The following is a 14456-nucleotide window of genomic DNA, read 5'->3' on the forward strand; positions in this document are numbered from 1 at the left end:
AGATGATCAACAAGGTAAAACCAGTTCCGGCAGGGGACAACAATTGATGGGTTTGTATCGCCTGCCTACCATAATTTCCTTCGGGGAAACCTTGAAATGATTCACTTGATTATGGATTTGAATTACCCTGACCAACGATATGACGCTATACAGGTGGGAAGATGGATTCTGATTTTTCCCGCATGCGCAGTGCCGAAGCTGAGCGCCGTCTCTTCGGATTACATACGGCGCGCAGAGACAGCCGGAACCACATTAGAGGGACATGAAAAGACGGAGCCCAGCTTACTACTAACTCTTATCGTAAACCATTTATAAACATTTTATTACCATTATTATATATTCTCTTGACTCTTGTCTCATTTCTTAAGGTAGCCCCACCATTATCCTTTCATTTGCGTAAATTATTTATTTTTCATTAGACCTATGGTGCTTCATCAAGTGTTCAAGTTTCAATTTCTAGATCTACTCAAATATTAATTTCGATCGCAAAATGATAGCACAATATTATTCTGGTGTGAGAACAGGATTAAATTATGCTATCGACGCTTTAGGAATCGTCTCTTTATCGACTCTCTACGTAGAACTTGAAATGTTCGCATTAAAATCACTGTTACAAGGCCTTTAAGTAAAAGAGTTACTGCCCTTGGGGAACTCTTTGCGATGAAAAGAGGTTTTCATTAACTTCCGGATATATATCGAGTCTGTCAAATTTTTCAACAGGTTTGTTGTTTGTCAGGTGTTGCACGGATTTGTTATACTCGTGGTAATATCGGGATGCTTAGTTTCATAAGGATTAGCGAAAATAGTCTTTTAAGTTTTGTAAAAGTATGATTGCGCACTATCTTCGTCTGGAAATGCCTTTGAACTTGTGATTTTACTGTGTCAACATTGTGCTTTCACTGTTTCAGCATATTCCGTCAGTCTTTTCCAATATGTTATGTTTTGGTTGAGGTCAGGTTAGCAAGGTTGGCAAAGTTTGCAAAGTTTACAAGTTTATAAATTACACATATAAGAAACCAGTCTTTGCAAATTGTCAAAATACTTTTAATATTGGTGAAGAGGTACATGCAGTGTTCACATTTTGTAAACTAATATAAGATGACGGATTTCATTTCAATTATTGCAGACCTCCATCTATTATATATTTTGCTATAACATTACCAAGTGGAGATCATGTTGTTTTGCTGTGTACTCAACCAGAAGTAATGTTGTTATATGCTGTCAGATAAATGTGAGGTACCATGACAACAGTACTGCGTATTCACACCACACACATAATAGGATCCATATGAAAAACTGTTGATATTGTGTTTCAGGAATGTTTACAGAGATTAATCTGCTGCGATATTCAGCCCCGAGTCTGCAGCAAATGACAGTTGTAATTCCCAATCTGAATTACAATTTTCCCAAATCCTCAGATTTTATGAAAATAAGAATATTTTAAAAAATCCAATTTTGAAACATATCACAATGTTTTCCCAATTTACCTGCCAAGGGAACTTAGTTTTGAATCCTAGATAAATCCCTGTTTTTACTCAACATGCTCAAGGAGGGCCTTAGACCATTATAAATTAATTAATATAAGATTTTCATCCCAGTCCGACAGTACAAAACATGCCACCACATTTCTTAGCTGAGAAAACTCACTGAGTGTGTTCTGTTCAAATATATGCTGTACAGAGAGTTCTACCAAATATTTATGCTTCACATGAATCACATTTTTAGATGGTTAATTTAAACATTTATTGAATTTTATGATTGTACATTTCACGTCATTGTTTCAGGATGGCTTTGACAGTAGAGAAACTGCTGAGTGATGCCAGTTACCTCATTAGTCGCCTCAAGGAACATGACTCATCAGCTGATCTCCTCATTGCCAATGCCCAGGCATTGAATAAACGTGTAGATGCCATGAAGCAGGTAGGCTAGGACACCGAATACACATCTTCTCAAGGCAAGGACGTTAACTGACTATTAAAGTCAAGTTTCCACCCTTGCCGGACTAGGCTGGAATTCCGGAGTTTCAGTTCGACTGGACATTAAGTCTATGCATAGTCCGATGAAAATTACGTAACAAACTAGAAAACAGGTTCTTAAACAACATGGATTTGAATGTGCACATTTCGGTCAACTGCAGGATCTGCAAAGCATGTGTACTCTCAACTGGGTGTTGCAGGCATTTGCAAATCTTTCATGTTTTTAATCAAGGTGTCCACATGATTTGATGCACATTGCAGGGTAAAACCTGTTTTTACAATATAGATCTTGATTATCGATCAGATCGTCTCTGTCGTCTCCATGTTGTTTGAAGCAAATGCAAGTATTATATGTGAGATGAAATCTGAATGGTCAATAGGAGGGACATACAAGGGACATAACTCATAACAGCCACTTGTGGCTCTACAATCAAGCCAATAAATTCCAGTCTAGTTCAGCAAGTCTGGAAACATGACTTTCACAGTCAGTTAACGCCCTTGCCTTGGGAAGATGCTAAATACACAACACCATGTCAATTTACACTTATCAGAGGGGTACACAAAGTACATGATCTACACTTCCAGTTGTCAGACTTCCATTTTGTGGAAGCTTCAGTGGCTGAATGGGTTGGATCACTGACTTTGTGTGCTGGCTAGTAGGTGCCTCACTCTGAGAGTGTGGGTCAAATCCTGGATGGGACTCAACCCCCCAAAGTACTAGAATTTGTATTTTACTCAGAAAGTGCTATGCCAAATACAACATTTGTTACAGGCTATGACACTGTTGAATATTCTATATGAGATCTTGTTTTGTTGGTTGGTTTACAAATCCGCCTGACTTAGAAATATATTAGACGCGCCTATGAACATGATGAAAAATAGTTTTCGGGCGACTTTGATTTACTCTTAGATGTCATCCCAGGAAGATGCAACTGAATAATTCATTGCTGCTTGTTGAGTGAAGCTGCAATAGATGGTTCTAGAATGGGCAATAGCTCTCCTTTTGAAATGATATAAGCGACAGTCCAACTTTTCTCTTCCAGTCTGATTCTCGGATCAATGCGTGTTGCGACAATTAGTGACGGAGCCAAGCAAAAGCGTTACCCTGTTGCACCTTCATTCAAAAATGGTTGTTTACCACTGAATATTTTTAACTAGCACATATTTTATAGTTATTATTAGTTTAGAATATCAACATTTGTTTAGTCTTCAACTAAAATAGGAATTGTAACGCTGGAAGATAGTGGGGAAATCAGTATGAAAAACGGTATTTTCAAAGGCAGAAAACGGCGAAGCATTCTTTCAGTCTGAGTTGACATATCCCATCGATGGAATAAAGCAATCTCATTTTATTTATCAGCCTTTGTGTAATTTCCCAATTCAAAGCATTCAAGCATTCAAATCTGAGCAAATAGTCATCATACTACCATGGACTTCAATGTAAAAAAATAGGAGATACACCTACATTTGCAGTACACATACATCTTTGACAAACCTGAGCCACTGATCTATAGCTAGTATACATCCATGCCTTTACAAATGATTTTATATGTTACATATATGTCAAAATTAAAGTTACATCTGATTTATTTTTTTATTCTGACATTATTTTTTTAGAAAATTAATATGCCAAAGGCAAATCTACCATGCATCTATCAAGCAATCAGTTGCTCAGCTGCAATATACATACCAGTCATCATACTTTGAAATAAGAGATTTACCCATATCATATTATTCTGCCCCTTATAAAATGTGTTCCACCATTAAGTGCTTTGAGTCATCACAGGTGTTAACTCATTGATCCATCATTTCTTACCGAAATCTTATACTCATGCTCTTAAAATAGTGGTAAATTACAGAGATTTGTCCAAACAAACAACCGATCATACTGACTGCCACGAGACGTGTATGAGACATTAAAATATGTAAATCATAGTTGAATCTTCTTGTTTTAGTCACATTATATTTATTTTTATGTTGACAAGTTATTTCCCTTACAACCCATACAATAATCCTGCTATCATGGCTATAGCTATGTATCCTGATTTAAAATTTACTTCAACAGTACTTCAAGACACCTGTAGTATTAAGTCTATTTATTATATATTATCATAGAGCAAATATGATTTTAGAAAGTTTATAATCATATATTCTGATGATAGCAAATCATACTTTTATATGTTACAGTCAGTGTCTTTAATCGGGGGAGGGGGTACGGGTGGCCCAGTCGTCTAAGGCGCCGCGAATCGCTTTGCAGAGTTGTGTCCCTTGGGCACGCCAGAAACCTATGATTGTGGGTTCGAATCCTGTTTCGCTACGATTATGTTTCTAGGTTTGTCAGCACCATACCCATGCTCATGGGTTTCACCAAAGTGGTAAATGTCTGAGACCTGCATCACTTCGGGCTTTCCTCCCACATGAAGCTGACACGCTGCATCATAACTGGAATACTGTTAAAAGCGGCCTTAAACCCAACTCATCCACTCACTCACTCTTTAATCGGGCAATATGTATACTGACTGAAAATTTCAGTCAATATTTATCATGATGTTTATTGACTGAATCACTCAGGCAATGTATATTTTGACTTAACCTTTTAGTCAATATGCATATTTCCTGAAAAAAGAGACTGGATTTTGGACAGATTGACTGAAATGAATTAGACTCCTTAATTTAATATGACTTCTCAAGGTAACTTATGAAGATTACAATATAACATATATTAATACAATAGTTTCCTGGGACAAAAATTTCTTGAGAACTAACCATCTATCTCCAGGATTAATCAAATGTTTCAATTTTTAACCGTTTATTTTGTTTTTCAAAAAATAATAAAAATTACCAGGCCTTCCTTACCTTTGGAAAAAAAATAATCTTAAGAAACAAAAATGAATTTAGAGTGGCCTAGTTTCATAATTTCTGTTCATAGTTCCTTTTCATCTTGATCATGCTGAAGCGCTAATTCATAACTTTTCTCTACATTGTCCAGTACCAAGATGACATAACAGAGCTGAATGAGATCGCCAAACATCGGCCTCGGTCAGCCCTGGTGCTGGGCATAGCACAGGAGAACCGGCAGATCCGGGAGCTGCAGCAGGAGAACCGGGAGCTGCAGATGTCTCTGGAGGAGCACCAGTCAGCTCTTGAGCTGATCATGCAGAAGTACAGGGAACAGATCATGCAGCTCATCCAGGGCAACAGGGTCGAGAAGCTCATCTCGCAGAAGGGAGACAACTCGAAAGTAAGAAAGGTGTTGATTCTAAGTCCTAACTATCGTTATTCAAGGATTGAATTTGACAGGCCAGATCTAACAATGATTTGTGTACGATGCAAGTTCTTGAAGAGTAACTGCTGAACAACTATCATTAAAGGGTTAGCAATGCAATATTAGAATTTCTCTTGGCATGGTATTTATTTTGCTTTCTCTGATTGAGGTATTTTTATTTTGATTCTGTAAATCTGCAATCTCATTAAAATCAGATCTTAGTTCTCGCTATCACTTAACAAAGATCATCCCATTATGGGTCACGTCAGAACGACCTTTCATCCGACCAATCAAAGCGTCGCTTATCGTGAAAGTGACAGTCGGAATGTGTTTTCTAATCATGCAACCTTGAAAACAATAACATGGGGTATTCTGAACTACAGACTGATTCTGTCAAAACTATCATCTGTCTCTCATTTCTGTGGGATAAATATTTTAACGGAAGAGGCGTTGCACAGTATATGTGGTAAGCACTGCCATACAATCTCAACCATATTTTAGACATTCCGGAATGTTTGTTTGTTCAGTTTTCAAAATTTTAATCGAGCACTGTGTCAACATATTTTCAAGTGTAGTCTGAAATGGAAGTCGACAGGATGAAACAAATGCGTTAAAGCTCGAGAAAGCTGCTTTCTAATTGGCTGATGTCGACTTCTTGTTAGTCATTTCAGTGGTCAGTCGGAGTTCGCGAAAGGTTCTGACGTGACCCGTAATGGGATGTCCTCAGATCTTTGTTTAGTGACAGCGAGAAGCTAGATCTGATTTTAATGAGATTGGTTAATCTGGAAATTAATGCGTCTCCAAATTAATACGACTGCTGACCCCTGGCCAAAAATGCGACCCAATATCAATGCAACTTATTTGTGCTGAGTAGAACGCTTCCTTAAAAACAATAAATAGTGTTTCCCTTAAAAAAACACACAGTTTATATGTTTACTCTGTTGACTGGCATTAAGGAAGTTCAAAGGCCATACAATAATTGAACCATCAACAGTTCACTGATTGTATGCGGAGAAGGTGTCGACAAGCTTGACACGAGTAGGTAGGATGCTTGACCCCAGCAGTGATAAGTCCCCAGATGCCTATTGTGTAATTCCTATTCTTTGTTATACACTTGTCACAACTGCTGCTCAGTAAAACGTGTTCGTATTCTAGTTGGTATTTCGGCTTTCCAAAGCGTGCAGTGAGGCTGTCTTATTGTTGATAGTCATTTTGGAGACATAAATGCGAAGTTACTTAATGTGAACAAAGACCATTTTTTTTCGCATTTAATTCATGCTTGCGTTAATTTCAAGATTTACGGTATATCTACACCCTAATCATCATGATCATGCCAATGATAAGCAGGTCCACCCATGTGTTTATACATTCTGTACAAATGTTGTGCTGAACATGGACATCCCTCTATGTCTGCCAGGAGGAAGTTGTGCAACTGCTGGACAAGATTGATGAAATGGCCGCCGTGATGCACAAGGCTGTAAAGATAGATGATGATTCCGTGAGCAAAGAACAGGAGCAGGTGAAACAGCTGCAGACCGAGAACAAAGCCCTGCGCGAGATCCTAGAGGTCTGCACGACCTCGGGAGATCGGATTCTTAAGGAAAAGCCAATGGAAGATTCAGCTTGTCAAACTGGTGCTGAATCCTGATCAGTTGTCTCCCCTTGATTTTTCTATAAACAAATATGGCATAATAGGTGATAGATTATTTGTGCCAAAACGATTTGTTCCGAGTTTGAGCAAGTGTATTTATTTCCTGACATTGCATGCCAAGTTTGCTATTTATACGATCAATATGTATCACCATGCCAACAATTGCAATGATGGAAATACTGAGTGTGATGGGGTAGGTGTGTATCCATCGCTATAGTGGCCAGTAGGGAAGGGTGGGATCTTTAGTGATGGCAAGTGAAGCCCTGTGTCCAGTGAGGCAAGGTGCTCGCTGATGTGGATGCTTTGACGCTAACTTGCTGCTTAATGCACTGATCACAGCAAGTGTTTTCATATCTCCAGTGTCACTGTTACAATTTAAAGCAGCAGTTTGGGAGTTTCTCCACTGGCTCAAAGATAAGCTGTCACAATCATGGAGCCCCCTTCCCACAATTCTAAGTCCAGTGTATGTGCCCCTCCTAACTTTGAAGAGTTCTGGATCCCCCGATGCAGGTGGTAGGGGGTGTTCCCATAGAGTAGGTGACCTGAGGGGTTGGGTGACCAGACAGCTTGTCCCTTGAGTTAGCTAGGGGACCTTACAGACATGTTTCCTCTGTGTGTGTATGGGAAGGGGGAGGGGAGAGAGAGAGGAAGGGCTGGTGGTTAGGTAGAGGCTTCCCTTGGGGGGTGGGGTGGGGTGGGGTGGGGTGGGGGGTGGGGGGGGGGGGGGGGGGGGGGGACGGCAATAGAGCTCGTTGCTTGTGGAGCAAGGTGGGCATAGATGAAGGGGTGAGACTGACCATGATACAAATGTTGCCTGTGGGGTTGTGGTTACCATAGATCTGGTTGCCTGTGGGGTTAGGATGACCGTAGACCTCGTTGACTGAGGAGGCAGTATGATGTTGCTGATTGCCTGAGTGTGGAGGTAGACATGGGCTGGGTTGCCTGAAGGGTTGAGTGAACAAAGTTTTATTACCTGCAGGGTAAGGGTAGCAGAGTGCTGGATGTCTAAGGGGTGGAAAAAAGGGAGCTTGATTGCCTCAAAGGTAGAGTGATCTAAAACTTAGATAAATTAGTGTTGATAGGATTTGAACATTTGCAAATAACAGGCAACGAATGAATGGATGTATCAATCATGTTACAATTATGCTGCAGACAAAATAGTTGTTATCCTGATGACGTCAGCATTATTTGTGCTTTAAGGAATCTGTAGTTATTGCTTGTCAGTGTTAATTGGCTTGTCATGGAAATTTCAAATTGAAAAAAAACCCTGATTGGTTTTGAAATATTTGGCCATGTGTTTGTACATCCCCCCCACATTGGAGTGGGAATGTACTGATATAAAGAATCTCACCTGAGTGTCTTTTTATATCAAATATATCAACACGAGTTGATAAAAGTTGGAAAAACTCCAAGGCTTGCCGAGGATTCTTTCCACTTTTATCAACGAATGTTGATATATCTGATATCAAAAGACAGGAGGGTGAGAATTTCTTTATCATCCAACATCATTCTTCCAACTTTTTCAGTTTGTAGACAGTAATATGCAGTGTCTTTAGTGTAAAAAGTACTGCTAACAGCTTCAATAGCAGAGCCATTAGTGATGTCATTTGATTGTGATGTCATGGTAACCAATTATGTCATAATGGTCTGCAAAGCATTGTGATGCAATTTTATTGCAGCGATATCTACAGTGTAGATATCGCTTGATCTCACCCAAGCGATATCTCCTATGGGAGCCTGTTTTGGATGATAAATATAAATATTATATGTATGAACCTATTTTGAAGTCTTACTTGAATTATTAAAGTAAGAAGCATGATTGCTATATCATGCAAGTGTTTGTTGACATTGTATTGTGTGTCTAACTACTGATGCTTCAAACCGCCCACTTTGATGTTGTGATCTTTTTAGAATAAAGTATGCACATTAACACTTCACTAATCTATACATGACCACAATTATGTTAAAACTTCATTTCCCTAATTTCAGAGAATACCATCATGTAATATTTCAGTTTCCATGGTTACTTGGATCATTCCAGCATTATGTCTTTGAAACCAGAATAATGTGTGTTAATCATTTTCATTCAAACTGTCTAAGTGTTTCTTTATGGCCGTTATCATTTTCCATATATTTATCCAAAGGCAAGTCAGACAATTGGATCTCAGCCCTTTTCTTCCAAATTACTTCTGATAGAAAGCGACACTGGATTTATGTCCTATATCTTCATAACATGATATAGGGTAAACAAGACTATCGAGGGCCTTCCTCCTCCAGTCTTTTAGTACTTGATATACAGTAAACAATAAACAAGAATAACAAACAAACGAGACTCTAACTGGCTGGCTGTTGTCTTGACTGAGCCATATTGAGGGCTTGTTGATCATAACTTGCGTGCGTGCGTGCGTGCATGTTTTGTTGTTGTTGTTGTGGGGTGGGGGTTGTGGAGGGCTTCAAATCAAGAGACTGACACATAACAAGTACAGGGGTTCATCGAGACCTGCAACAAGTGTCAGTAAAGGTTACCAAAGTGAAATATCAAATTTCCCCATTGATGTTAATATAGTTATTTAACTAATGTTATCCTACCTCCATGTCAGAATGATGAGATCTGATTGGTCCACGGGATCTTGATAAAATACTATGTATCCGGCCCTGGAGGGAAATAAGCGGGTTAATAAATCCCTTATTCCGCGCCACAAACAAGTCAGTCTGCACATGGATTTCTGAAAGGCAGAATAAATCCCTTATACCCCGCAGCTTTATTCGACAATGACATAGCACAAGTTAACCTCAGCTCAACTGAATAGCTGTTTTCTATCAATTTTGAATATGTTTATAATTTTCTTACAGTGTGATGTAAAAACATGTAGGGAATATAAATAGGTTGTAGCAGGATCACTCGGGTTGGTCTTATGTGTCCCTCAGCTCACGCTCATGGTATTAAACCTAACGTGGAACGCTTAAAACCCCATCTACCCCTCGGGATCGTGCTACAACTTATATTATGCAGCATATATCTCTCACCTGCTCATGATTTGTACCTTGCTGTAAATAGCTGCTAGAATGCTGATGCAGCATTATACAATAATCACTCACTCACTCATGACTTGTGCATGTATATTGTGTTGCAATTGAATGGAATGTTGATAACCAGTACACAAGACTCAAGGAGTAATGATCGCATGAAGTAGTTGGAGTAATGATTGAATGACCCAGTTAGATGTTGTCAGAAGATTAAGATTGTGTCTCGGTGTGATTTTTGGTCATAATCATGAATGGTACAATTGATGTTTTCAAAAAAAAATTATGCTTGACTGAAATTGACTGAAGAGAGTTAACTGACTATAAAAGTCCAGTTTCCACCCTTGCCGAACAAGGCTGGAATTCCTGGGCCACCAGTGGTTATTACGAGTCATGTCCCGTCTCAGCCTCTCCTATGGACCAATCAGATTCCACCTCTCATATCACTTGCATTTGTATCAAACAAAATGGCGGCGCCCAGCCAAGACGATCCTATCGATAATCAAGATCCATATTGTTATAAAACGGGTCTTACGTCGCGAAGTGCCTCAAACTGCGTGAGCACCTTCATTAAAAAACATGAAAAGATATGGAAAATATCTTTTGACGAGTTGGCGGTGTACATGCTTTGCAAATCCTGCAATAGACTGAAATCTACACGACAGTTTACTAACCGGATTTTGATTTCGTTGCGCGATTTTGATTAGATTATGCATAGACTCGTTAGTCCAGCCAATATGTAACTCTGTAATACCAGCCTAGTCCAGCAAGGTTGGAAACTTGACTTTAATAGTCAGTTAACTCTCTTGCCTTGGGAAGATGGGGTATTCATTGAAGATGTAAATGTCAAGGACCTGTGTTGTTTTGGGCAATCCTCCCACATTAGGCTGAAACATCGTGAAACCTAACTAAATCACTAATTCTACCATGAATTTGGAAATTACTCTATTCTGATTGGTCAATAAGAGGTATCAAACAACAACAAAAGCAAACATGTGCATTCAGTGGAAACTAATATTTATGGAAAAGTACTTCTCTTTCAGTCATTGGTGATATGCATTATAAGTTAAAGTTGAATGTATAATTATGGGTTACAAAATTCAGACGGTTCCTGGAATATTCAAAGTACTGTATGTGTGGCAATGTGGAACTATTGTTTTCTAAATTCAATTTAATGTATTTGAATCTACAGGTAACCTTGCTCTGCATTGAAAACACAGTTTGTTTATTGAAATTGCTCATGAGTTCATGATTTTTTGGTGTGAAACTAAACCTACAAACATAGATGTATCACATGATGACCGTTAGAGCTTGAAGAAACCTCATTCACTGTAATCAAACTGGGTTCCATATCTGTCAGAAGTGAGTGAGTGAGTGAGTTGGGTTTATCACCGCTTTTAACAGTATTCCAGTTATATCGCGGCATGTCAGCTTAATGTGGGAGGAAAGCCTGAAGTGATGCAGGTCTCAGACGTTTACCACTACGGTGAAACCCATGAGCACGGGTATGGTGCTGACAAACCTAGAAACATAATTGGGGTGAACGGAGATTCGAACCCACAATCATAGGTTTCTGGCGTGGCCAAGGGACGCAACTCTGCACAACGAATCGCGACGCTTTAGACGACTGGGCCACCCGTGACCCCTATCTCTCAGGAAGATGGGACAGTGGGGTTGCCTAGTGACTAAGGTTGATTACATCACATCAAAGGCCTGGGTTCAATTCCCACATGGGTACAGTGTGTGAGACTCATTTCTGGTGTCCCTACTAGGATAATGCTGGAATATTGTGCAAAGAGGTGTATAACCCAACACAGTCACTTACTCCTTATAAAGCCACAAACACAAGCTTTGAATCAAATATAACTTCCTGCTTTCTGTGTTATTTCTTATAAGTACTGTTTGTGATTTATGCAGATTATAGCAGGCTTGTTTACTGTTTATTTTCTACAGATAAGGCTATTTCTTGTTTACAGATAAATACACATAAAACCGCTGAAATTATCATTTTGAAAAACACTTGATAATTATCAAGGTTGTCATCTAGAAAATGCATACTCAAGGTCATCATTGTACTTATGATTGAAAAAAGATTTGAGTTGAATATAAAACAAAAAACAGCTTTAAAAAAGTATGAGTGAAACTGAAATAATATTATACTGCACTTAATTACTTTTACAAAAGGGTGGTGGGGTGGCCTAATGGTTACAGCATTCGCTCCTCGGGCCAGCTCCTCACACCGAAGGCCCGGGTTCAATTCCCCACATGGATACAATGTGTTGAGCCCATTTCTGGTGTCCCCTGCCTTGATATCGCTGGAATATTGCTAAAAGCGGTGCAAGACTTTTACAAAAATCATTGCTTGATAAAACAATTGAAACTTATTCCTGTCAAATGCTTAAGACCTGTAGAACAATTTGAGGATATATAACTGTCACTTATGTGGTTGCCATGGCAATACTTGATGCCACTGTTCACACAAGGCCATAGTATTTCACAAACTAGATCCCCCACAATGGGACTGTCTTCCAATAGTTTCCAAGGGTGAATACTGTAAGCAGACCAGGGTTATTATTTCCTGATAAAATGTATGACTTGCTGTCTTGTTTTGACTTGTATATACACTGTATCTACATGAATCTCAGCATTGGCTGCTTACCATAGGTGTTGTCAAACATGTAAATAACAGAAAAGTGTATGCTTCAGTGTCAAATGTATGTTCTATCGAATAAAGTAACAAACTCATCTGATTGTTTGCTTTTTTTTAAATTTGGATAATAAACGCTTGTTACTGATGTTGCTTAGGGTGTAAAATATCTAAAATATATTGCAGCCGTGATTTTTCCAGTTTTTGAGATAGCGATGCTTCACTCGCTCATATTGAAACTTCATCTGACGTGACACCTCATATCTTGATCCCCAGGGGCATCATAGCGAAAGATGTTAAAAGGTGATACTTGTTACCCTGCCTGGTGCTCATGGGGACCTGTGAAGACCCGGGTTAGAACAGGTTTTCAGCAACCCATACTTGCCTGTAAAAGGCGACTATGCTTGTCGGATGAGGTGACTAACAGGATCAGGTGGTTGGTCTTGCTGACTTGGTTGATGCATGTCATCGTATCCCAATTGTGTGGATCGATGCTCATAACGTTAATCACTGGATTGTATGGTCCAGACTCGATTATTTACAGACCGTTGCATATAGCTGGAATATTGCTGAGTGCTGCGTTAAACAACAAACAAACACAAGCATAAGGGGATAAAAAGGACTGGTCGGCTTGGAGTTGGTGTACAGTGTCTGAGTAGGATATCCATGTTAAAATGCAGCTCAGTGGGCTTTAAATCCGGACATTAGTCCATGCACGCATGTCGCTTCGCAGTGTAATAACAGAACGGAATGTTAAAACCAATTTCACCTCAGCTCACTTGACAGAGAAGGGTATAAAATTGGAGTAAGAGATCTGACCAAGACTGCCATCATGCAGACCAGTCATTGCCATACAGATGCCCCCATGGATAGGCTCGAATGGAGTTCTGTTACCCACAACTGGTGTTGAGTGTGAGGGACACTTCAGTGGTTCACACGCTTCGCCTTCCTGACCGGTATCATGCCATCCGTACAGTGAAACGATGCCATTCGCGAGAATACCCAGTACCCCAAGTTGTAGGATACAAACAAGTGGGGATCCGATGGCATCACTGCCTTTGAAATTCTGGCTTTTTAGACGAGTCCAAACCTTTTATTTTTTTTCCATAGAGTGTGTAGCTAGTCCTGCTTGAACGAGACAGAAATGTTTACATCTTTACATTTTTGTCAGTTTTATTCAGTTCCAATTTGCAGCACAACTGAAGAATTGAGAACTGGTTCAGAATTCTAGCCCTCAAATGCTACTTGTCTTTGAGGACTACCATCATTGGTCGGCTCGGAGTCAGTATACTGTGTCTGAGTGGGGTATTCACTGCGGCATGGTATCTCAGTGTGATAGCACTATAAATCGGCATCAGTCCGGACTATTACAAGCAGCCACACACACACACATACATGCATGTACGTCGCTATATAAGTGCAATAATCTTTGAGGCGACGTTAAACCCAATTTCACCTCACCTCACAATGCCTCGACTGATTGTTGGTCAATGTATTCAGATGGACTGGATCACTGCTTTTGCTGTCACCTCTAGTTTGCCAGACTCAATATTTACACAATCAACTTACCCTAAAAGCCTTGATCGTTGTTCACAATATCGATCACTGGATTGCCTAATGTCTGTTGGCACTCCTCCTTTTTTCAAACATCTTACATGTTACCTATATGGTCGTCCAAGTCACTTGTTACTTGGGTAATATGTGCACCCCCTTTTCCAAATTCTGGATCCTTACCTGGCCTGAATATTTTAACATTCAGTCATTACATGTACCCCTGGTGATTCTGGGTTACAATAGGCAACCTAAATAACTGGTCAAGGATGGCGAGGGGGCAGGGTGGCCCAGTCGTCTAAGGCGCCACGATTCGCTATGTAGAGTTTCGTCCCTTGGTCA

At 39.6% G+C, this 14456-nt stretch overlaps 1 protein-coding gene across 2 annotated transcripts; it reads left to right on the forward strand.

Moving 5' to 3' along the window:
* Positions 1 to 695: 695 nt before the first annotated feature.
* LOC139461871 (FGFR1 oncogene partner 2 homolog) lies at positions 696 to 7509 on the forward strand. Of its 2 annotated transcripts, none has more exons than XM_071243353.1 (4): positions 696 to 720; positions 1785 to 1920; positions 4966 to 5226; positions 6659 to 7509. In XM_071243353.1, the coding sequence occupies exons 2-4, from the start codon at positions 1786 to 1788 to the stop codon at positions 6887 to 6889; spliced, it is 627 nt and encodes a 208-aa protein (XP_071099454.1). In that variant the 5' UTR covers positions 696 to 720; position 1785; the 3' UTR covers positions 6890 to 7509. The 2 variants fall into 2 exon arrangements, with proteins under 2 accessions (XP_071099454.1, XP_071099455.1); XM_071243354.1 differs by having other exon boundaries at positions 4966 to 5217.
* The last annotated feature ends 6947 nt before the right edge of the window (positions 7510 to 14456 follow it).

This window comes from Haliotis cracherodii, unplaced genomic scaffold (genome assembly GCF_022045235.1).
Source record: "Haliotis cracherodii isolate W230 unplaced genomic scaffold, xgHalCrac1.p SCAF_15, whole genome shotgun sequence".
Taxonomy (NCBI): domain Eukaryota; kingdom Metazoa; phylum Mollusca; class Gastropoda; order Lepetellida; family Haliotidae; genus Haliotis; species Haliotis cracherodii.